The sequence below is a fragment of the Hyperoodon ampullatus genome, assembly GCF_949752795.1.
Source record: "Hyperoodon ampullatus genome assembly, chromosome: 7".
Taxonomy (NCBI): Eukaryota; Metazoa; Chordata; class Mammalia; order Artiodactyla; family Ziphiidae; genus Hyperoodon; species Hyperoodon ampullatus.
The window spans coordinates 3,584,813-3,609,207 of NC_136920.1; the positions used below are offsets into that span (position 1 = coordinate 3,584,813).

At 61.4% G+C, this 24,395-nt stretch overlaps 1 protein-coding gene across 1 annotated transcript; it reads right to left on the bottom strand.

Annotated features, from left to right (window-relative positions):
• Nucleotides 1-5,823: 5,823 nt before the first annotated feature.
• Nucleotides 5,824-24,019, bottom strand: TOLLIP (toll interacting protein). Its single transcript, XM_079709555.1, has 6 exons — nucleotides 23,918-24,019; nucleotides 14,925-15,074; nucleotides 11,164-11,346; nucleotides 10,295-10,447; nucleotides 9,549-9,639; nucleotides 5,824-6,749 (listed from the first exon to the last, which is right to left on the bottom strand). Exons 1-6 carry the CDS (start codon nucleotides 23,948-23,950, stop codon nucleotides 6,538-6,540), a joined length of 822 nt encoding a protein of 273 aa, XP_079565681.1. The 5' UTR covers nucleotides 23,951-24,019; the 3' UTR covers nucleotides 5,824-6,537.
• Nucleotides 24,020-24,395: the final 376 nt, after the last annotated feature.

Genomic DNA, 24,395 nt, shown 5'->3' on the forward strand with positions numbered 1-24,395 from the left:
TAAACTCACTTTTGCTGGTGAAACAACTGGCTATGTTATTATTGAAGTCGATGCTGGACAAGCTGCAACCCCACCTCCCTCCAGAGGCCGCAACCCCACAGTCACTGAGGGGGGCTGAGACATGGGACCCTGGGACCAACAGGTGCTGCCTCTCAGCCCTGGGCGGCTCTGTGCTCTCATCTTGCTCCAGGCAAGGCTGACCGCTGGTCAGCCAGGTCCAGCCCTGAGTTCAGGGCCCTGACTGGGGTCCCACTGTGCCACCTCACCCAGAACTTGGGCTCCCTGACCCATCAGAGCGGACGCCGGGTGCCCTCATCCTCTGCTTGGTGTCGCGGCCCGCCTGGACCCTGCATGGGCTTCTGCAGCTTGGGTGGACCCAGCTCTGCTGCCAGGCTCGTCGGGGGCAGCTCCTGTGCGATTCGTGATGGGCCGAGGGCGTGGGGCCCGGGCAGGTCACAGACGTTTCCAGAACTCCGCCAGTGCTCTTTACGAGACAACTCATCCTAGCTCCATCCTAGAAGGGGTGTGGAGGGCGCCTGGCACGGATCTTCCTGCTGTCCGGGTACCCTGGGGTCACGTCCTCGCTCGCCCTCCAATCTGCTCCCTCGCTGAACCCAAGCCACGTTGGTTTCCCAGCCTGTCTGGGGCCTGAGAGCAGAGCTGTGGAAGCAGGGGTCACGGAGCTCTGCGGGGGGCAGAGCTCCCGCCCACAAGCCCAGGGCTCAGCCTGGCCGCCGAGCGGTCCGTCCACAGCTCCAGCTCAGCAGAGCCCCTCCCAGACCAAGGCCCCAGCCGGGCCCTCCTCCAGGACGCCCCTCGGCCAGCGCCGGACACGTCCCCCTGCGCTGGTGTGAGGGCCACACGCTCTGTCCATCCTGCCCGGGTGTCCACAGGAAGAACAGCGGGCCAGCTGTATGTCAGAAAGAAAACCGCTCTTCCACACGGAGTTAATAACCCTTGCACTGCAATTTTTGTAATTTTTCACTTTTCCATTTTGTCCTAAATGAGGTTTATTGCTTTAATCTTGGCAGTACCTAACAGTTAATAGACACTGAAGATAATTACCTTAGTGACGTTACAAATTACTGAATGAACGTTTTGTTATCACTGGGTTTAACGCGTTTCACAGTGACGCCTGCACTCAGGGAACCACGTGTTTCTCACTAGACTGACTTGTCAGCACAGAAAACTTTCAAGCAAAACCACCACTGACATGCTCATCCCAAGCAGCACCGCGCTCTGCTTCGCCGCGCTGGTTTGTCTCCTGCCCTCCGCCCTTGGGGTCATGGGGACACAGCTTCGCTGAGCGCTAGGGGACTACGGCCCTGGACGCAGGGCTTTGCCTCCAGAACAAGTCAAACGTCAAACTGGGCTGCAACCTTTGCTTCCACAAAGGTTGCTTTTCAGAAATCAACAGTTCCAAGGGATGCTCTGAACATTACTTCTGAAAATAAAAATGGAAGAGAGAACGATAAGAAATCGCTCTCCTTGTCAGCACAGGGGAGACGGCCCTGAAGGCCCAGACTCTGTGCGCTCTGGAGGCCCCGTGAACCCGGAAGCCCAGTCCAGGGAGGTCCTGCCACCCTTGGGGCCATGGCGGGGAGGGGGACTGGCCGAACTCAGAATCCCTCCTGCATTTGTTCGTCCAACAAGTGCTGACCGAGCCCTGCTGTGCGGGCAGAAGCCCGTGCTTGACCGCCCAGCACCCCAGCAGGATGGACACCAAGCAGAGGAAAGAGAACGGGTGCGTCTGGATGACCCAATCGAGAGGGGCTGGGTATGGGGAGGGTGGGGAGTTGCCAGAGAGGCTGGGAAGCTGCCCCGCTAGCCATGGGGAGCAGGTGGAGGTCAGGAGCCTTGCAGGGGGAACGGGAGGCTCGGCAGGAGGCCTCCCTGAGCTCCTGGGTCCTGGAGTCTTCCCTTTGCAGGGCTGGCCGGGACGTGGGTGAGGATCTGGGCCTTGTGCCGTCTCCCTAGCACTCAGGAGACGTGGGAACCCAGACGAAGGACCAGAGCCGCTGCCACGGTGCTCGGCCCACCCATTAGAGTCTCCAGACTTCCTGGTGGGAAGTGAGGGGCCTCCTGGGCCGGCTGAGGACAAGCCATCATCCTGCAGCCTGAGGGGGGGCCCTGAGCACTGGGACTGGAGCTCAACGTAAGGGCAGCAGCATCTGCCACCCCAAGAAGCCCCGAGAGGAAGGGAGCCTGGACCTGCGATGGTCATCCTCGGAGCCCCCATGGCTGTGGGGCCAGCCCACTCCTCGCTGCCCATGACTGAGCTGGGGGGTCAGCGTGGAGGCTGGGACAGCGTGGGCCCCGGGGTGGGGGGTGACACTGCAGCTGCAGGCACTGGGAAAGCATCTGGGAGGCTGGCTGTGACCCAGGAGCAAGTGTCCTAGGAGGAGACTCGCCACGCTGCCGGGCGGACTCCTGGAAATTCGGAACTGGCTGCAGTCAGCGTTGGGTGGAGAGCCCAGAAGGGCCCTCGCAGTGGCTGAGGAAGGGATGTGGAGGCTAAGCAGGGCCCCGGGGACACTGCACAGCTGAGGGCACCTGCACAGGTGAGAGGGCGCCTGCACAGCCGAGAACCAGCGCGGCTGACCCCTGCAGTGCGGCTGAAGACAGCAGATGCCGTTACGGGGCTGGCTCCCCAGCAGCAGGGGGATGGGGGGCGGCTGAGCAGCAGAGGGGTCAGAGGCAACCGGACGCCCTGAGCAGTGGCTCCCTGTGGTGATGGGGGCAAGGTGGACGGGCCGCTGACGGCCCGTGGACTCCGAACAGAACCAAGTGACAGCACAGACAGCTGTCGGCCTCCTCATGGGGGCCACGGCCCCTCCCCCAGGGTCCAGACCTGCTCGGTCCTCAGACCAGAACCATCGGCTGGAGGAGAGGCTGGGCTCCCTCGGGAGAGCCCCAAGGCACCAGGGCAAGTGGACAGGACGGTGGTCCCTACCCCCTCCCAGAGGGGCTCACAGCATTCAGCCCCAGGGCAGAGGGGCCACCACTGACCGCAGGGGCCCAAAGCAACGCCAAGGCTCCTTTAAAACTGGGGCTTATGGGGCCACTCAGCTACCCACTGGTCATTTCCCCAGCCCTGGAACGTGTAACTGGGATGGGCTGGCTGCGAGGAGGGCCATCTCTGACCTCCGACGTGAAAGACGGAAGTGTCACCACCACCACCACGGCCCGGTACCCACTGCCCGGCGCCTGCACACCCAGCCCGCACTCGGCTGCGGATGGACGTCCACGCGAGGAGTGGCGGGCCTCTGAGACGTGGGCAGGCCGCGTACCTGGGTAACGTCCTCGTCCTGTCCCCAGCCCCACCAGCCAACCCCAAAGTAACACCCCCGCCCACACCCAGCTCGGCAGTTTCAGGCGTGTTTCACACACTCGATGCACATCTACCTCGTGTTCCCTGGGGTTCACAGGATTCCCTACCGGAGGCACCAACCGTCCCCCCACCTCCTCTGGGCCCCACGCGCGGTGGGTCTCCTCAGCCCTCACTGGACCATCATCCCTAAGCAACGTCCAATCTGCCAAAAGCCTGCCCACCAAGGGGTCAACTGCAATGACTGTATCTGCATTTCCAACAGTTCTATCTGTTCTTCTCCATTTCTCTGTGGGTATTTTTAACTCTCTTGGTCTTTGCATTTTATCCTGTTTCCATGACACTGCAGGTCCTCATGTGCTGCTCCAGGGCAGGCTGGCGGCTGGGATGGGCGGGGTCCCGCTCGCCTGCGTCTGAGCTGGCGCCCCGGGACCGACACTGGCTCCTCCAGAAACAACGCGCTGTTGCTTCCACCAAGCGGCTTTCTCACCTGGAGCTCCCCGGGCTGCAAGTGGTGTAGACATGGGCCCGCAGTGGGGAGGGGCTCCCCCCTCCCTTTGTGAGCCGAGTCCCCTCCTCAGCCAGCACCGCAACCAGCCAAGGCCGCGCCTCCCGGCAGCTCACACCCCACACGCAGGGCCGAGCACCCGGGACACACGAGCGCTGAGCGTACCTTACCCTCTGTGTCGTGTCCCTGGTGCCCGGGCCCCGCCCGCACACAACTCCTCTCAGCCTTGGGCACAAGCTCTCACTGTGACACTGACCCGGGGCAGGAGGGTGCCTGAGAAAACTGTCAGGGGAATAACGGGGGTGGGGGGGCATACCCGAAGGCAGTGGGTCCCCTCCCTCCCCGCCCCCAACCGGCTGCGCAACATCCTCAGCGGGGCCAGTGCCTGCTGACTCGGGGCTGGGCCAGCCCCACCCCTGTGCGCTCCAGGGCCGTGGGGCCCAGCACCCGAGCCGGACCCTGCACTCGGGGTCTGGCTCTGAGGAGGGCGTCGTGGGCCCTCTTAGAAGGGGAGACACATTGTGGCCCATGTTCGGTTCCTACTCCTGGGTCGGGACGGCCTGGAGAAGAATTACAAACAGGACAACAAAGGAACGAGAGGCCGGTGCTTCGGGAACCAGGAGAGGAGCACAGCGTCTGGGGCCTGTCCTCCACAGCCCAACCAGGAAACCAAACCCACGCCGCACAGGAATAGTTCAGGCTCCCAGGCAGAATCCAGCCAGGCAGCCCTCTCTGCCTTCACTTCCGAGCCCTGTAACTAGTTTGCTGGTGAGTTTATTGCGACTGCTGTCCACCTGCTTGTTACGAGCCGAGTTAAAACAGAACAAAAATAGTAAACTCTCCTTGGAGAACTTGACTTCTCTATTTTACACAGACCATTTATTAAATTAGAAGGCTGAAAAGTAAAAACGTATCTTACAATCAAGGAGGAATCTGGACCCTGGACCCCAACAGAATGATCAGAAACGCCAAGCTCTGAGGACCGTTTCTGCCAACACCCGGCAGGGCGCCTGAAACGGGAGGGAGGGCAGGCCTGCTGGAAACGCCTCTCTCCTCACCAGCACAGAGCAGCAGCCAGCTGCACGGTGCCCCGGCCCCGGGCCCAGCAGCCACGGGCGCCCGAGCCAGACAGCAGCCCCCCCCACCACCGGGGCCGCCTGGATGGCGAGCGCGGACACGAAGGCGAAGCCGAGGCAGGAAGAGCGTCTGCCTGAACAAAGGCCTCACAAGGCACGACCTTCCTCTGACCTAGTAAAGCAGCAGCAGCCATGAAAAAGGACCGTGAGAGCTGGCAGGTCTGGAGCCACCCTGAAGCTAAGACTCCCATGAACGGAGGCCCGGGCGGGGCGGCTGGGGCAGCACGGGGTCACCTGGGGCTGGGGGCCCGGCCTGTGTGGAGCTGTGCTGAGTGTGGTCAGGTCACCGCCCAACAGTCGAGGGCTGCAGCCGAGGAACCATCACTCTCAAGCATCTGAGAAGAGCCTGCGGCCAAGGCACAAGTGGTCCGAACCCACCAACCAACGCAGGTCTCCCCGACCCGGGGCCACCAGGCATGCCCGGGGGAGACAGAAAGCGGCACCACACTTAACCTACATGGAGGGAAGGACTGGAGCCTGAGTCCTCCTACCTTCCTCGGGCTGACCTTCCACAGGTGTCCACATAGCTGGGATCCACCTCTGTGTCCAAAGGTGGGCAACGACTCCAAAGACAGAGCGGTGACCGCAGTGATCACAGCACAGTGCATCACTTCGGAGACACCAATCAGATTTCTGATTTCCACAGGGCATCACCCAGCCTGTCCCCGTCCTCTCTGTCTGCGGCCGGAGCCAGGGCCAGGGCGCCATCCACACGGCAGGGCGCCTCCTGCCTCTTGGGAAGACCTGCCAGCACTGACGGTCACCAGGCTGCCCTCTCTGTCACCCAAACTGATCCACAGGACTGGGCCCGACCTAGTTTCCCTAAATTAACATCGGTAGTAAGCCAGGAGTTCCTAAATGCCCTTTAATAAGCAAATACAAAGACTGGATCTGTTTCTTACAGCCCCAATTTTAGTTCTGTTGCCAGAGTGCATCCCGGGGAGGAGCGGTGACCCTTCGGGACAGCATCACACAGAGGCAGGTGAGACAGCAGGAGAGACGCAGGGCCCTGGGCTCAGGCCAGGGCTCCCGACACCACGCCCAGACCTGGCTGCTCTGCACTCAGGCTGAGCTCCGCAGCCGAGGCTGGACGGTGGTGAGCAGCCCACGAACACCACCAAGGGGAGGAGATAAGTTTTCAGCTGAAACTTCTAAGGGACCCCAAACCCGCTGTCAGTGGGCTCTGTGTGCCTTGCGTTAATGGGCCTACCCGATCAGGTCTCGTCACCGCAGGCCACCAATCAAACCAGAGAAGGCTCGGCACGAAGGCCCTGGTGGGGGCAGCTGTTCCCAGGAGAGCCTCCCGGGACGGCGGGAAGGCGGGCGCGCACACGGGACACGGCCCTCCGACCAATGCGGGAGAGGCCCCCACCCGCCCCGACCACGTCGAGAACGGCTGCAGGAACTGAAAACCACATGCATCCTGAACAAGGGTGTGGACTGGGCTACACAGACGTCCGAGGAAGGGGCTACGCAGGGCGCGTTCACGGGGATCTGCTGGGGACGGTGCTCCTGGGAGCTGGGCGGGCAGGCAGGCAGGCAGGCGGGCTGGCAGCGGGGCACATCTAGGACTCCTCGCCCATCTGCAGCAGGGAGTTGATGGCCGCATCCTTGCTGCCCCGCTGGGCCTCCAGCACAGAGCGGATCACCTCCCGGTCCATGTTGGGGAACATGTCCTGGATGGCCTTCAGGTCCTCCTCGCTGCAGCGGGGCTGGGCGCTCACGGCTGGGGGCAGGGCCACGGGCACCATGCCTGGGCTGCACACGGCGGGCATCCCTGCGAGCAGGAGACGGGGTTCAGGGAAAGCAGCACCCCCGACGCACGGGTGGTAGCGCCCCGGGGGGTGGCCCCCCAGGTCTTGTCTCCCAACGTGACCTCAGAAACTGGCCAGACGCTTGTGAGAAACCAGGGGCGAGCAGCCCCCTGCCACTCGGTCGCCGGCATCTCACATGAGCCCACTTCACAGCGGGGATGGCAGGGGCAAAAACAAGCCTAAGAACGTGTGCATTTACACCACAGGGGTCAATTCTCATCCATCAAAGGCCACAAAACAGTCCCCTCCACCTGAGAACGAAACAGCAAACACAGTCTACGCTCCTTTGCCCTAACACCTGAGACTTTCAAGCCGTTTCCTCTGTCATACGTTCCAGAACAGACTTTCCCAGCTTGGCACTCACATCACAATCAGACACTGATGAGGAAAGAAAACTCGCCCAGCGCGTGCCCAGCCTTCCCCGTGGCAGCAGACAACCCACGAGGCGAGGCGCTCACGAGCACTGCTGCGCCGGGGTCTGTGTGCTCGAGCAGAGGCCGTGGGGCCCCGGGCTGGTCCCGGATGCCCAGCCCCGCCAGCTACACGTGGGGCTCCTGGTATCACTCCCTCACACCAGCCACGTCCCCTCACTCCCTTGTTAGACACAGGTGACAACTGAGAACCTCACGGCATCTCAACTGCTGGAAGGTTCAGTCCGAGCACCTGGTGCCACCGGACCCCAAGTCAAAGCTTTGACTCCTTGTCCTGAGATGGTCTCGTGGGGGAACCCAGACAAACGTAAGGAAGGAGAGTGTTAACAGAGACTTCACGCCTAACAGAGTACAGAGCCTAGTCAAACACCTCTCTGAAAAGTAGAAAGGGATTTAAAATCATTAGTTCTGGGACTTCCCTGGTGGCGCAGTGGTTAAGAATCCGCCTGCCAATGCAGGGGACCCGGGTTCGAGCCCTGGTCCGGGAAGATCCCACATGCTGCAGAGGAACGAAGTCCGTGTGCCACAACTACTGAGCCTGCGCTCTAGAGCCCGCGAACCACAACTACTGAAGCCTGCACACAGCAACAAAGACCCAACTCAGCCATAAATTAATTAAAAAAAAAAAAAAAAAAGAATCCGCTTGCCAATGCAGGAGATGCGGATTCAGGCCCTGGTCGAGAACTAAGATCCCACATGCCGCGGGGCAGCTAAGCCTGTGCGCCACAACTACTGAGCCCGGGGGCCACAACTACTGAAGCCCGTGCACCTAGAGCCCATGCTCCACAACAACAGAAGCCACCGCAATGAGAAGACCGCGCACCACAACCAAGAGTAGCCCCCACTCGCTGCAACTAGAGAAGGCCTGCGTGCAGCAACGCAGACCCAATGAAGCCAAAAATAACTAAATAAATTTTAAAAATAAAATAAAATAAAACCATTAGTTCTTATAAACTCAAAAGCACCAACAATCCGCCCAATCAGGATAGGAGCGCTGGACTGAGAAGTTTAGGACATGATTTCCTTTCCTGTCTGAAGTCAGAAGATCTTAAAGGCAGCTCAACGCTGTCCAAACCAAAACTGGCAGAAGGGCCGACAAGTGTTGAGACGAGGTGGCATCGGCTGCAGATGTGCGACCGAGGCTGCGCTGGACACACACGGCCGCCTCCAGGGACGGAGGGGACGGGACGTGCTCCCAAGGCAGCAGCAGAGCCCAGCCCTTCCGAGTCCCTCCTCGGCCAGCCGGGCCGAGCACGTGCCCACACCTGCTGCCCACCGGCCTTTAGTCCTGGCCGTCCTGAGAGGCGAGAGGTCACTTGGGTCCCAGGTGGGCACTCAAACCCGGTGAGGCCAGGGCCCCCAGGTCGTTCCATGGGCCCAGGAAGGTGCTCGCCCACCGCCTTTCAGAAACGGGGAGGAGGGAAAGGGAACCCGGGACTGGGGATGGTTGACAGCTTCACTCCGCGAGCCCCCACCATCCGCCCTTGCCTGGTTCGCATCCAGGCCACACTCCCACTGCCTGCATTTCTGACACTTCTGCGAACAGTCGAGACAAACTTTAGGAGACACCCTGGCTCTCCTTAGGCCCCTTCCACCCGGAGGGTCTTGGGTTTTAACGTGGGAGGCGGGCGGTCCTAGGGCAGTTAACTCGGGGCCTCACAATCTTCACCTCGCTCTGCACGGAGTTTAGAGGATTTCGGGGACGTGGCCACCACCGTGCACAAGGCATCCTCAGCGTCACTTGGTCTCTCCGGTGTCCTGAGCCTCCCGCCGCCCATGCACCGCCCGGTTTTATGGTGGCTCACACGGGGGGCGAGCTGAGCCCAGGACCCTTCACGGCCCAGGGTGGGAGCCGATCACAGGCTGACATGAAGGCTCAAAAAATCCAGAGGCGGAAGAGCCACAGTCCAACTTGACTTTGCTGTGCTGTGCGAACCACTCATTCAGAAAAGTTACCACCATGTAAGGTAAGTACCTCATAAAGGTAAAAAGACGGGAGAGAAACAGTAACGCTGGAGCCCGGGGTCCATCCACCCAACAGGAAGTGATCTCGTGCTGCGGTGATTCAAAATGCTTAGAAATCACATTTCAACATCTCCATAAATTTCAACTCACCTTCTTCGTGCCGACAGAGAAAAAACAAACCCTATTTCCTACACGTGCATGTAGCATTCCAACATAACAGCGGACCCCTGGTTTTGGGAGGCTCTCCTCTCCGGGCATCCCTTGAAGACCAGGTCCAGCCTCTAGCCCACACCCCGAGTCCCCACATGCCTCCCCCCTGCTCGAACACCCAAGGGCACGGGCCCGGGGAGGAGGAGCAGCACACACCTGTGATGGGCACGTAGCCGACGCCCTGCTGGTACACAGTGGGCATCAGGACCACGGGCTGAGGTGGCATCATCATGGCAGCCGGCAGCGACTGAAACACACCAAAGACAATCAGGGGGTCAGAGAAGAACACAGCACACATCCGAACCTCATCACGCCCAGCCTCGCCAAAACCGTCCTGGGAGGGACAGCACAGGGCCTGGAGCCCAGTCACTGGACCCAGGATCGAGGCGGGTCCAGCCAGGCCCTGCACCCCATCCAGCATCATCAAGTCCCTGCCCACACCGACACCCCAAAGGCTCCCCTGCTGGAGGACTCGGGTAGGTGGTGTCATCAGACCTGCTGAACCACGGCTGAGACGTGACCAACAGAGAACCCCGCTCAAGAAAGGAAACCTAAGCTTAAATTCCAGGGTCAAACAGCCTCTCTCTGTTTATAATTCTTTAGTTACTAAAGTACAACGATGGCTTTCCATCTACGTAGAAACGTCTGTTACAGAGGCACGATGGCACGTTCACGAGTAAACTCACTGATGTTGGGACCTGCTGTGAATCAGTCCAGCACTAGAAAGGGGGTGAGACAAGGTGCCAGAGGCGGCGGCTGTGAGGCTGGGCAGTCGGTCCCACCCGGGGTCCCTGCACCCCCTCCCGGCGTCCACATGCCAGAAACACCTGGGAGTAGGGCAGGGATGCCAGTAAGCCCGGGAACGGCACCCCAGTGGCCACGGGCCCACCGGCCGGCCTCACCGTGTAGGACAGGACCAGGTTGATCATGCCCTCCTTGTCGTCGCCCTGCCGCCCGCTCAGGCTGTACCATTCATCCACGACCTTGCCCTGCCTCAGCGCCTCGGGGATTGTCACGTGCGTCCAGGCAATGCGGTCGTCCATGGAGAAGGCTCGCTGGGGGGCGACAGGAGATGGCGGTGACCCCAGGGCTGCCCGGGAGGCTGCCCCACTCCCCCAGCCCTCCCGGCAGGGTGTGCATGGCCCGGGGCCGCCCCGCTCTCTCCACCTCCTGTGGGTGCAGGGGGAGGGAGGCTCCACCGGGCGCCTGCAGACGTGCGCTCCCCCACGACCCACACGCTCCCCTCCTCCCCTCCACCCCAGGGCCCCAGAGGCAATGGGGCCGGGTGTGAGGGAGGACCCAGGAGGAAGGGAGGAAGGCAGAACCCTGGGGACTGTGGCCACTTCCCAGCCCCGCTGCCCACCCCAACCCCCCCAGCCCCGTCAGCCGACCACAGGTGAGGGGGCAGCCGACCCAGCCTCAGGAGCGGTGGGACACACCCAGACAGGCCCTCGGAGGGCCAGGCTGAGTTAGAGCCCAGGGCACCCGATGGCCCAGGGACACTCGGGAGGCTCCTGCCACTCACGCCACCCAGCCACGGGCCCTGACCACATCACACCCAAGCTGCGTACAGATAGCGGCTGCCTGACCTGCCTGGTCGGGTGACGCCCACACGCTGGACACAGGGTGGTGACGTGTCTGAATGCGAGTTCTAAAGACTCTGCAGGGGAAACGTGCTTTTCACTATGCTGGGGACACCAGGACGCCTGTCACAAAGCCACAAGAAACCTGAAGTTCTGGAGCGGCTGAGTGGCCCCCGCGCGGCCCCCACCTCGTCAAAGATCTCCAGGTAGAAGGAGTCCACGCCCGGGGGCACCGTGCACTGGATGACCTTATTCCAGCGTGGGTTCTTGGCGCCATTGTGGGCTGTGGGCGTCTCGTACACTGCATAGCCCAGGCGCAGTCGGCAGTACGGATCCATGCGGGTCATGCCGTAGTTCTTTGCCAACTTGGCCTGAAATAAAGCCAACACATGAGACGGGGCAGCGGCTGTCACAGTGGAAGCCGCAGCTCAGCTAAGTGGGCCGCCCCTTCCACTCACGGCTTCCAGAGTTTTCTGGGTGCCGACCCACCAGAACACGGCTGTAACTGAACCGTCAGCCCTCCGTATCTGTGGATTTAAGCAACCACAGATCGAAAATATTAGGAAAAAAACATTCCAGAAAGTTCCAAAAAGCAAAACTTGAATTGGCCACACCAGCAACGATTTTTATAGCTTTACACTGTATTACAACTGCATGCACACAGCATCTACCGTGTGTTAGGTGTTACAAGTAATCCAATGTTGACTCTCAGTACACGGGAGGATGTATGTAGGGTACGTGCAAAACTGCACCGTTTTATATAAGGGACTTGAGCATCCTTGGATTGTGGTATCTGTGGGGTCCCAGAACCAATCCCCGGGACGACCATGCTCTGGGACCCAGGAGGGAGGAGAAAGTCCAGGCTGGGTCCAGTGTTTCTGCGATAAGGCACCCGGCGCCGTGCCTGACACTCAGGACACACCGGCTGCTGCTAGGCAGGGGCTGGATCCCCACCCAGAGGAGGAGGGTGAAAAGGGCAGGCCGTCCCGGGACAGAGCCAAGAGCCACCGAGAAGAGAAGCAGGGGGACGGGGGCTACCCCGGAGAAGCAGGGCCCAGCCAAGGCCTTCCCTGCACCCTCGGACAGTGACCGTGCTGGCTCCCCAGCCTCCCCTCCCGCGCAGGAGCCTCTCGGCAGTGACCATCCCTGCCCAGCGCTGCGTTGGGGCCAGGGGTGCAGGCGACTCATCCTGGGCATCCCAGCGGAGCCCACCCATATCTCACATAGGTCACAGGCCCACCTCAAGCCAGACGGGCTGCTCGGGATGGCCGGGATGCGTTTGTAGGAGAAAATGTGAACACCGATGAGCTCATCAGGCTGTCGGTCAGGAAGTACTGACTCAAGTGGATTATGGGCTTAAATGTAAAACCTCAAACTATAAAACTTGTACAAGAAAAACCAGAAGAAGTCTTTGTCATCTTTTAGGCAAGGTCAGCAAAAGCATGACCCAGGAAGGACAGCTGGCGGCTCCCTGAGGACCGTGAGGAGGAAGACAGACCAGCCCCGTCTGCAGCATCAAGTCTGATCACAAACCCGTGTCCAGTACGTAAAGGACTCACAAACCTCAGCAATGAGAACACAGCACGATTAAAAAACAGGCAAAAGACCTGAAGAAGAAAGCTCAACGCCAATAAGCACGTGAGAAGATGCGCCCCGCCATTGGTCATCAGAGACACGCAAACCAGAAGCCCATGAGGCCACAGGAGCTGCTGGACGGGCTCAGACCCAGCCCGGCCGGGCCAAGCCGCCCACCCCCAGAGCGCAGGAGCCCTGCAGGCAGCTGCGAGAAGCCACGGTGCGGCCGTGCAGGGACCAGCCTGGCAGCTTCTCCAAAGCAGACTCCACCCAGCTCGGGAGTTGGGAGTCCACTCCGAAATGGGAACTCAACGCTCACACAGAAGCCTGCGCTTCACAGAGGCTCGGGGCTGGGACCCCCGTCCCTGCTGGGCAATAGACAGACTCTGGGAAGTGCCCCGGGGGCTGAGTTTGGTCAGCACTACAGTCAAGGGCAGGCCCACCGACAGGCAGAGGGAACTATCTGTGTTGCTGGGGAAGCTCTCTTCATTACAGGGGTGGACAGGCTGGTCAGAGGTCATTGAAACACAGGCTAATTCAAATCAGTGCATTTTAACATACGTAAACCATATTCAGTAAGGTCAATTTTTAAAAAAACAGCAAAAAATTCCCCAAAGCCCTGCTGCCTGCACTGACACCCTCTCTCTTCTCCCCTCTGGAAGGCTCCGCAAAAGCCCCTCTTCTGTCTGCGAGCCTCCTTGCCCCCGCATCCCCCACTCTCATGCTGACTTCCCCAGAGCTCTGGCTGGGGCTGCCCATGACCGCACGTCACAGAGCCACACCCCTCCGTGCAGGACCAGCCTGAGCCCCTCAGGACGCCCGCCTTGTATCACTGCTGGACCTCTCCCCTGAAGTCCACAGCCTCCCAGCCTTGGCCCCCCACCTTTAAAACATCCTCGACTTCACGTGTCCGACACGGAACCGCGAGTTTCCTTCCCGGCCTGTTCCTCCTGTAATTTCCCCCATTTTGGCTGAGGCTCCTCCATCCCCTGGGCGCTGGCAACAGGCCTTGGGGTCACACACCCTCCCGCCCCCATGTGAGTGCTCCCCGAAGTCGGCTGGTTCTCCCCCAGGAGCACCAAGCGCAGGGCCTTCCAGCCTCGCCCACATCTTCCAGACACAGACCCCGAGGGAGCCCTGAACTCCAGCTCAGGACAGGGTGCCCACTCAGAGCCGAGCCCCAAGGCCGCAGGACCCCCAGCTGGCAGCACCAGGAGGGCCTGGCCCTGAAGCAGCCCCGGCACAGGGCGGCAATTCCTGTTCAAGCTGTACTTTCCACGATAACTGGGCCGCTCCACACCTGCCCTCGGAGCTCGCCGTCGGTGCACCGTACTCCATCCCTCGGGGCGACGCAGGCTTTTACTGCCGTCCTGCCCCTGCCCTCCTCACCCGCTGACTTCCTGCTCCTATGACTGCAAGACCGAACACGGATCACACGGGTAATGTCTTCCCGAAAGCGCCTGGGAGAGGGCCTCAGCCCTCACATGCTGTTGTCTTCACTGTGAGTTCACTAGAGCAGTTCTCAGGACAGCAGATTTTCCCCCCAAAACTCCTAGAAGCTGCCCTGGTATTTTCTGGAAAACATGTAGCAGCAAAGTCTGAAACGGGCTTGATTTTCAATAGCTTCAAGGCAGCTGTTTTGTCTCTGTCTAGCCGCTAAGGCTTTTCCACCTGAATAATGCGATGCTCGTGGTCTGAGCAAGGCCAGCTGCCCGTGAGTGCGGGAGGCGCCTTCCTTCACCTGGACCCCGAATGGCCCCAAGGCCACGCTCTGCTCACAGCTGCTGCCCTCTGCAGAGGCCCGTCTGCCACCGTGCTCTCTTCCCGCACCCCGGCACCACGGAGGGGACACGGAGGCCTGGCCTGCCCGCTTCCAAGTGGCTCCCCTTAGACATCAACTGGGCTGCGCTGCAGGCACACGAGTGTCTGAGGAAGGTCACCCCGAAGCTTACTGGGCACAACGACCCGCCAGGCACGGCCCTGGTGTCTGCTGCGGACAAATGGACGGACGGACAGACGTCTCTGCCTCCTGCGCCCTCACGCAGCCCGTCAGAGCAACGTGGCAACGCCCTTTCCATCCTGACAGCACATCTGGTTCTCCAGGGGGCCGGGATGACCCGGCAGCAGCCGCGCTGCCCCTTCCCCAGCACCGGCAGGGCAGGACCCCTTCTCTAACTCTTCCTGGCAAAACCCGGGGGATCGTCAGTATCTTCTCGTCCATCATTCTCCACTAGGTATGTTTCCGGAAAAACGGGATCAGAGGAAGCCCCACCCGTCCACGTGGAAACATGCTATGACAGCGAAGGCCCAGCCCCGCCCGCTCCGGCCCCCTTCCCCCCACGGCCCCCTCCCCCCCGCAGGCGGCCACACCCACCTGCACCACGGTGATGCTGAGGCGGCCCACAGTGCCCAGTGCCCCTCCGTACTGCAGCTGCTGCGCAGCCTGTGCGTCCAGCTGGATCTGCTGCTGCTGCTGCGTGGGCGTGATGCGCAGGAAGTCCTGAGGCAGCTCCCCGATGTACACCTGCGGAGAGCACAGCGGTCAGAGGTGGGTGCCACACCCCCACAGGACGAGGGTCCGCGTGGCAGGATCCCCACCCTGCGGGCCCCTCGCAGGGCCTGCGCTCTCAGGAGCAGGACGCTCAGCAAACGGGGGGCTCTGAGGAGCCCGAGTGCATCTCCGCCCTGTAAGCAGGCCTCGCATCCTCACTGGGCCTGGGGACCTCACACGCTCTGGTCCGCGTGTCCATGATCCTTTCCCCAGGACCAGGACCGCCGCAAGCAAGGCCTGCCCACCGTGAGCGCTGTTCACGGGGTGAAACCTGAAGCTTGGATGCCCAGTGACTTGGAAAGGCCTCTGTGCTGATACCCTTCAAACGTCTCCATGAGAAACAGCTCACATGCAAAAACGCCCCAGAGACCAAGAACCCAACAGATTAACCACCAGAAGCCCGGAGACCTGGCCCTGGACAGGTGAAGTGATGGGGAGGCGCCAGCTCCCAGGGACACACCTGAGGGTGGAGCCCGGTAGAGCCTGGGGGCTCCAAGAGTGATGACTCCCAAGAAAACTGCAGGAGACCACACGCGGAGAGATGGCCTGCAGCCAGACGGCCTGACCCCCCGGTGTTCAGAGCCCTGGACAGCTGCACCGCTGCTCACTCCCGGGCGGGGGGGTGCGGGCCTGGAGGGGCCACAATGCGAGCAGAGCCCAGGTCAATGGGAGGGAGCAGCCACAGGACCCACAACGGAGGTCTGGCTGCTGGGGGGGAAACCGGAGCCACAGGCCCCCTCAGCCGCCCAGGGGACGTCGCAGACCCCAGCCGGGAGCCCTGAAGAACTGGGCGGTTTCAGGGAACACGGAAAGAAAGACCCCAGCGTGTCACAGCGAGTTCTGGCAACTGCGCTTATAGCGGCCGCCAGGGACCACTTGACGTCCTGACGCCGCATGACATGGAGGTCTCTCCTGCACGGACCAGACGGCACCAGGCAGGGGCCCAGACAGCACCCCACCCGCCCAGCTCACAGCACCCCTGGGAGAGCACCTCCCCCAGCGAGCGCCCCCAGCACCTTTCCTATCGAAGGTCCCTGGCAGAGTCTGGTCCTGGAGATCATGCGCTCCCACCGAGGCTGATGGAAGCACACACAAGGGCGCTCGCCGGCTCCCAGCAGCCCGCACGCCGACTGCACCCGGAGGCCTAGCGCTCCCCCTGCTTCTCTCTAAAAGCAAGTCGTGCCCACCACCCCCCCACCGCCCCGCCAGACCCTCTGTCTGGGAGCCAGCTCTGCGTCTCACACCTCCGCTGCATCGAGGACCCAGCCCAGGGCAGGGGAGGGTGCCCCCGGAGGCTGCCCCCCAGAGGCCCCGGCACTGCCAGGAGAGGAGCGCGGTGCCTTCCACCCGCCCCCACAGGGCGTCGCAGGCCGCGTTTCCTGGACGTGAAGTGCAGCTGAGTGGGTTCCAGGACGGGCCCTCGAAGGAAGGCGGGTGGTGACACCCCGCGGGCCACAGCCCTCAGGAGGGCTGAGATGCCGGGGACACGCCAATCGTCAATTCCTGCCAGCGCCAAGGCCAGGCCCCCGTGACCCCCCAGACGCACCCCATCCAGAGCTCCTCGGGCCCCTTGCCGTTTGCCCACAGCCCCGCTTGCCCGGTGCTCATCTTACAGAAATGACTCTCCCAGGGGTCGCTGGTGCACAGACCACACCCCCGCCTGCTGGTCTGAGGAGTGACTGCCCACCTCGGCGCCAAGGACCCCACAGGGAGCAGGCCGCGTGGGGACATTCAGTGGCGAGAGTGACAGGTCAGGAAAGGCGTCTCCGTTCCTTCACTGATGCCATCTGTCTCCTAGAGATTATGAAACTAGAATGAAATGAAACTCCTAGGGGTTATGTTCCCTCTTTATTGTACTCGTCTTGGTTTTGGGGTTCAGCACAGTCCACGCAGGGGCCACGTGGGGACAGCGGGCCACGCTGAGGCCTCAAGGGAGGGGGACACAGCACAACAAACCAATCCCACGTGGTCAGAGCCTGTGAGGGGTGGGGGAGGGGGGACCACAGCCCAGAGAGGAGGAGCCAACACTGAACCCGGAGCCTCCAGGTCTGCAGGGCCACCCGCTGAAGGCACCTTGGGGACACCTGCCCTAGGCCCGCCCGCCAGAGACAACAGCAGGGTCGAGGCCCAGGGTGATGGGGCTCAGCACCCGGGGCGGCTGATGGCTGCCCCACCAGCCAATAGGCCCCATTGCACAGCAGCCTCAGAGGCCTGCGGCAAGCAGCAGGCTGCACGCTCATCCCAGCGCATCCCACCCCGACAGAGAGGCCCCAGGACATGCCCGCTGAGGCCTAAGAGACACCTGCCAGTCACGGGACGGGTCACTGACATTCTTCCATCAATTCAGCATCTTCCCAAAGAAAGTTACGAGGAAAACTCCAACTGCCAGCCGACACCTGCAGCCACGGGGATGGGTCTCCGCACGAGTCACCGCCCCCCACATACACACACACCCTGCTCCTTCCTCACGTCTCCAGCACCTCCTGCCGATGACCTGGTTTCAGGAAACGGGAAAAGAGGAAAAAGCCCAGAAGCAACAGGGAGGGAAGGGTGGCACCACCAGCGCCGTGGGGGGGCTCCCCAGAGGGTGCCACTTAGTCCCTTCCCGCTCGCCCCCTCCCCCCACAATCCTCTTCCAGGTTTCACTGCAAAAACCTCTGTGTCAGCTCTCCTCCCTTATTCCTATCCCTCAGGCCTCCCCCAACTTTCTAAATGACCCAAACCTGGGTAGGCCATTCAAGACAAAACGTCTGGCTGTCCCAGCCCTGCCGGACACAGTGTACACAAGCTCCGGACGAGGGGACCGAGACACGGCGTTAACTGAGCCCGAGGACGCCGGAGGGTCAGCGAAAGAGACAACGCCACTGGCCCAAATGAGGACCAGACCACAATGCTGACAGGACAGCCAGCGGCTTCCACGGGGCCTCGTCCAGGGATTCCGAAGCCTCTCACGCCAGCCCGGGGTCCGGGTGCGAGCAAGATGGATCACCCTGTCCACATCTGAGTAAGATGAAACAGCCGGTAACGGGCCAAGGGGTGCCGGGGCCGAGCATCGCACTGCAAGTCTTTCAACTTCACCGTATGTGCGGATTTTCACGCCAAATGCTGGGGGGAAATCACTGCTCCCGTGGCGCTCGTAGTTTAACAAAAGAAGACAAATAACTGCTGAAAGTCGCAGCGCTGTAAATAAACACAGGGTGAGCACCCCGGGGCAGGTGAGCAGCCGGTGAGGTAAGACGGTGTAGACGGCTGAGGCAGCTTCGGGGGAAGGTGCCACCTCAGCAGAGGCCTGAATGGCATGAAGGCGTCGGGCATGCAGAGCCCGGGAGGGCCCTGTGCACAGGCCTGGCCAGGAGCCTGCCAGGCAGCTTGAGGCAGGGAGGTGGCTGGAGCAGAGGAAGCGAGGGAGAGCAGGAGGGTGCAGCGGCAGACAGGAGTGTTGCACCAAGGCCACTGATGGGCTCTGACTCAGAGGTGAGGTGCCGGGGCCGGGGCAGGTGAGCAGCCGCGGCAGGTGAGGTGCTGCGCGCATGCACATCTGGCTCTGCCTGGCGCCCGGCCCCAGCGTGTGACGGTGGGGGTTGGGGGTGGCGTGGGGGCGGGCGGGACCAGTCGAAGGGGTGCGGTTGGTGTGGGTGAAGCAGAGGCTGAGAAGGAATCCGATTCTGGACCTGCTTGGGAGGCAGAGCCACAGGAGCGGCTGAGTGGGCAGGAGATCCGAGGCCACCCAAGGGGACGGGGAAGCCAGAGAGGGTCCCAGGGAAGGAAAGGGCGGGTCCGTGTGCCATGTTCTTGGGAGACAGGGAGCCGCTCAGGATGGTAAGCCTGGGGATGAGTGGGGTGGGCGCTGACACCCCCCAAGACCCCCAAGGGAGCAAGACGCACAGAAAGGAGGAGGAGCCGTGGAAGGAAACCCGTGTGAAGAACGCGACCCTGGGCAGGGAGAGGCCATCGCACCTGTGCCCACTGCCGCAGCCGTGCCCACCATGAACCCGCCAGACAAGCCGCTGCGGGGCCCCCGCCCAAGCACCCCCCCAACTCGGTCCCCCCGCCCCTTGCAAAGCACAGGCGGCTCCCCGCCCTGCAGTACCTTCTCACTGTCGGCTGAGGCAGCTGCCCCTCCTGGGCCCCCAGCCCCGCACGGCCATCCTCCCACCCAGCTCCTGTCCAGCTGGTGGAGAAGCAGAATCACCAGAGGGAGGTGGGCGGAACAGGAGGAACGCAGGCAGGACTGCACGCGGGGAGCCCGAGGAGTCGGCCAGGTGTCTGGGAAACAACAAGTAACGCAGGGGCCGGGCAGTCCCCAGGCCGTGTACACGGGAGGGCACGGGCACAGAGCTGCTGGCCACAATGCCCAGACGGATGTCACAGACACCGACAGACAGCAGAGCGGGGGAACGGGAAGAGGGGCTGGGAGTGCTCTCAGATGCGGGAAGAGGCACAGGGCTGGAGCACAGGCGTATCTGCCACCAGCAGCTCAATGGCAGATGCCACACAGGGACCTTCACGTCCCAAGAGGAGACTGTGAGCCCAGAATCCCAGACAGCAAACACACCTTTCAGGAACTAGAGGAAGCAGCACATGTCTCAGTGCCTGTGAGCAAGCGCCAGCTTATCAAGGTAACACTGCCCCTGGGAGGATGGGGAGAGGCCACCCGAGGCAGCAACCCATCAGGAGGAGGGCGGCGGTTACGAGGGTTAACCTTGCAGCGTGAAGTCCATACATTAACATTTCCAGGGTGACCCCAAGAGAACAGAATGACAACATGTGTTTTCCAAACAAGAAGAAATCAAAAAATGGAACTTAAAAAACTATATTTAATCAATCCAAAAGAAGGCAAGGAGAGAAAAAGAAACAAAAACAGACAAATAAAAGCACAAAAGAAAGTGTTAGGAACAAAAAGTGTGTGTATATAACTATACACATAAAACTATCTAACACATTCCAGCTAAAAAACAAAGAAGACAAACTTCAGATTTGACTTTTTAACACTCCAGCTCCATGTTGCTGACAACAGACCAACCTGACACACATGGTCAGAAAGATGTGGTCCAACGATGAAAACCCCATCAGGCAAGCACTCCCTAAAAGAAAGCTGGCGTTGCCACGTGGCATCAGACCAAACAAGAAAGGCCTGTGCATGGCCAGAGGGGTCACCACACGCAAAAAGGTCCAACTCACAGGAAGACGGGGCCATCCTAAACCAGGATGTGCTCCTAACTCACCCTGAGAATCCAGAGCAGCGCTCACGGGGACACGGGCGATGGTCCAGACTCCAACAGTGCGGGTCCACAACTGTACCCGAAAAAGAGAAGGTCAAGCGCAGGCCTAAAAAGAAAAACAACTCCTTCCTCTGATCATTGGAAATGAAAGAGAAAGAACTAAGCAGCTGTCTTGCCTTTCCCATACAGACTGTATTTAAGGACAACCAGACAGCCTTCATCTATACAAACAGGTCCAGCTAATAAATGCAGAGCAAGTGACAAAATTCAAACATCAGGGGCTTCCCTGGTGGCGCAGTGGTTAAGAAACCACCTGCCAATGCAGGGGACACAGGTTCGAGCCCTGGTCCGGGAAGATCCCATATGCCGCGGAGCAACTAAGCCCGTGCGCCACAACTACTGAGCCTGGGCTCTAGAGCCCGCGAGCCACAACTACAGAGCCTGCGTGCCACAACTAATGAAGCCCGCACGCCTAGAGCCCATGCTCCACAACAAGAGAAGCCACCGCAATGAGAAGCCCACACACCGCAACGAAGAGTAGCCCCCACTTGCCACAACTAGAGAAAGCCCGCTCGCAGCAACAAAGACCCAACGCAGCCGGAAAAAAAAAAAGATTCAACTATCACCCTCTGCCATCCCCAGTGAAGTCAATTATCAATTTGTGCAAGGCTGATGAGGACCTGGACATCCCCGCCCACCCAGGCATCACCAGACAGCTCACCCTCAGGCCTGATGAGGGAAAAGATGTGATAGGAAGGAGGGGCCGCACTGATCAACCAGCATCTCCAAAAGCAGGACAAGTGGTCCCTACTGGCCCCCTTTGGCCTGGACTCAATGGGACATACCACACATCTTAGCCTGTGACCAAGCCTTGGCCGCCGTCCCGTCGAGCTGGCCGGCAGCACTGTGGGCAACAGCAGCGGGTCCCGCAAACCTCCCCTGACCCGAGTTCTACCTGAGAAGGCAGGGGTCCCCACACAGGTACTCCTGTGGGTGTCCATCGGGTACTTTTTAATAGTTCGTAGACCAGACAAAATCACGGGATGGAGAAGGGCTGTCAGAACAGAAACACCAGCACTGCTGAAAGTGGGCAGACAGCACAGGGCTGGGCATCCCTCAGTGGCCATTCAGGGAAAGACTAACCTGCAGGCGCAAACACCACGTCTCCTGGAATTTAAGCAAATTCCTAGCCCCTCAGGCTCCCCTTCTCAGGGACAAAGGGAACCTCCCCAGACCCGTGGGACCCCCCTTCTGCTCCACATGCCCGAGGACTCTGCCTGTCCCTCCTTCACCACGAGCGGGAAGAGACGGTCAGACTTCAGAGTCAGCCCAAGCGAGCGTGAATCCAGGCCCTGGGAGCCCTGCTGAGTGACCCTGGGCCGAGGCTGAACCCCGTCCTGTGTGGGTAGGGCTGGGGCCCCCCGGCCGAGGGCGGACACTCGGGAGAGCTGCCCAGCCAGGACCCGGCATGGGGAGCACCTGCCGGATGCCCCAGCGGGACTCGCAGCTTCTGCCACAAGCCACGCCGTCCCGCGGGGCCTCCACCGCACCACACACACGACAGCACGTGGGAGCTCCTTCAACGCCAAGTCCGTACACCTGGCAAAGGAAGAGGTCTCCACCAGACCCCGAAAACCACTAAAGGAAGGGCTCTCCAAGCCTGATAACTGGCAAAAAAAGCCTTTACGAGTACAGTTAACCCAGAGAGGGTGGGCCAGCGGGGAGATGTGTAAACGAGGGGATGTGTACCAGGCAAAAACATTAGGGGGGAAAAGAAAAACCAGTAGACAGTACACTGTAGCAACCAGATCAAACTCAAGGACAGATGTACCTGCACTGGCCGGCCCCCGCCCTCTGGCACAGACACCCCTGCTCAGGACCCTTCCTGGCCTTGAAGCAGCAGCCCGCCATCTCCCAGATCCTGTCCCACTCTGCTTTCCATGCTCTCCCCTCCCACCACCCCACAGCTCCTGCTCCCCCATCAGGTCTCCAGTCAGAGACCCTTGCCCCAAGACCCTTACTCACCCCGACCCCGGCCCAGGCCCAGGCAGGCCACCGTTCACCCCGACTTGAATTCAGACCTCGAGGTCTGAGAGTGGATGCTCTGTGAGACCCTGATGGCAGGCGTCACCATACGGTGCCACCCAAGATACCGAGAGCACCCACGCCAGCTGAGCAAGCCGCACAGGCTCCAGGGCGCCCAAGACCCCTGAGCCCCCAGCAGCTCTGGCCCAGACCGAACCTTACTGCATGAGCACAGGTCATGGAGGGCAGCCCTCAAAACACCTGCTGGTCTACGCATGGGGCCCACGACACACGGACAGAAGGCCCACGACCACTCGACAAGAGAACACGCCGGGAAGCACCGCACAGGGCCAGACAGCCAGGTCATCGAGACCCCGACAGCACAGGCCCCAAGTCCGGACACCGTCCGCCGCCCCGGCCCTGTCACAGCCCTGTCACAGCATATGGCCAACGTCCCCCTTGGTGAGAGGAGGGGCCCACCTTCACCAAGCGCTCCCTTCGCCTGGCCCCGAGCCGGCTGTGTGTGTTTGCCTGTGGTTCCCGACAAGGGCTCTGAGTTCCCAGCAGGCTGAGGACACGTGACAGGCCAGGAACGGGGCCGGGCCGCTTGCCCATTACGCCACCGCTCCCCTCCCGGGGTAGACACTAATTTGCTCCTTGTGCTGCTCTGATGAGCCACTTGCATAGAAATGAGAAAGTGCTGACGGACACTCGGCCTGCTGTAACTCACTGTACGCAGTGAAGGTGAAGACGTGGAAACGCTGAGAATCCGAGTCTAGAAATCACTCGACTGACTCTGGGGCGTTTCCACACCCAAGTCGGCTAGGAACTCCCATCAGGTCCCATTCAAACGCTCAGAACGAGCATCTGTGTCCAGGGGGCTTCTAACAAGACCTGGTCTTCCTCAAACTCGGAAAAACGTTCTGTGGATTCCTCTCCAGTCGGGAGAAACACAAACAAGACTTGTCAACCCCGACTCGAGGGCGAGGAGCCCCGGCAGCCGGGGGCTCACCCTCAGCAGCGGCATTCTGAGAGAAGGCACATCAAAGTGTCCACAGAACCTCGTCCCGACTCAGAAGGACCCAGATGTCCGTCTACTGTACGTTTCAAGCCGCTGTGATAAAAACCTCACACTACTCTTGAGGACGCGCCCCAACCCAGTCTGAACGCCCGGCTGGAGGCGAGTCCCCAGGAGCCGGCCCGCGCCCGTCTGGACTCGCTCGCCCGCAGTGACACCATAAGCTGAGCCAGAAGACAGGACGCGAGGGCTGGGCGGAAGGGCACTCCCAGCTCGCGGCTCCCAACCCCTCATTTGTCACTTAAGAAACCGAGGAACACAGCCGGGCCTGGGAGCCTCCACCATCCAAGAGCCTGTCCAGGGTTCAGGGTGCTTCTCTGGGTGCCTCCTCCTTCTGAGGACCCACTGGGTGCGGGGCCTCCCCCAACCCGGGGACCCACCCGGTGCGGGGCCGCCCCCGTCCCGGGACTCCCTTCCGCTTGCCCGGAGCCCGGCGTCGGGCCCTCCCCTGTGCCCGGAGGCCGCGGAGCCCGCCCCCAGCCGGAGCCTACCGGCCCGCGCTGCGTGCTGACGGTGGTCGCCATGGTCTGGCCGGCCTCAGGCCTCGCCCTCCGAGAGGTGACGCGCCGGCGACGCTCCGCGCGGAACCTTGATCTATATACTACCCCGCAAGGCCGCCGCCGCCACAGTCAGCTGACGGCCGGCCCCGCCCCCGCACTGCCAACTGCGCAGGCGTAACACCGCCCCGCCCGTTCCGGCGCGGGCGCCTGCGCAGTCGCTCCCCGCCCCTCGGCCCCGCGAAATGGCTCCCGAGCCGGCAGTGTGCGCATGCGCGCCGGGCTGTTGGGGGGCGGGCCGTGGGGCCGGGCCGCGGACTGTAGGTGCTGGTGCTTCCGGTTGGCCCCGCGACCGGAGTGGTTCTGTGGCCCCGCCGCGCCTCGCCGAGTGACCGGAGTGACTCGGTGCGGCGGCCGCCCTCCGTGTGTGTCCGCGGTGAGGCCGCGCGCTGACCACTCCGCCCCTTGCTCC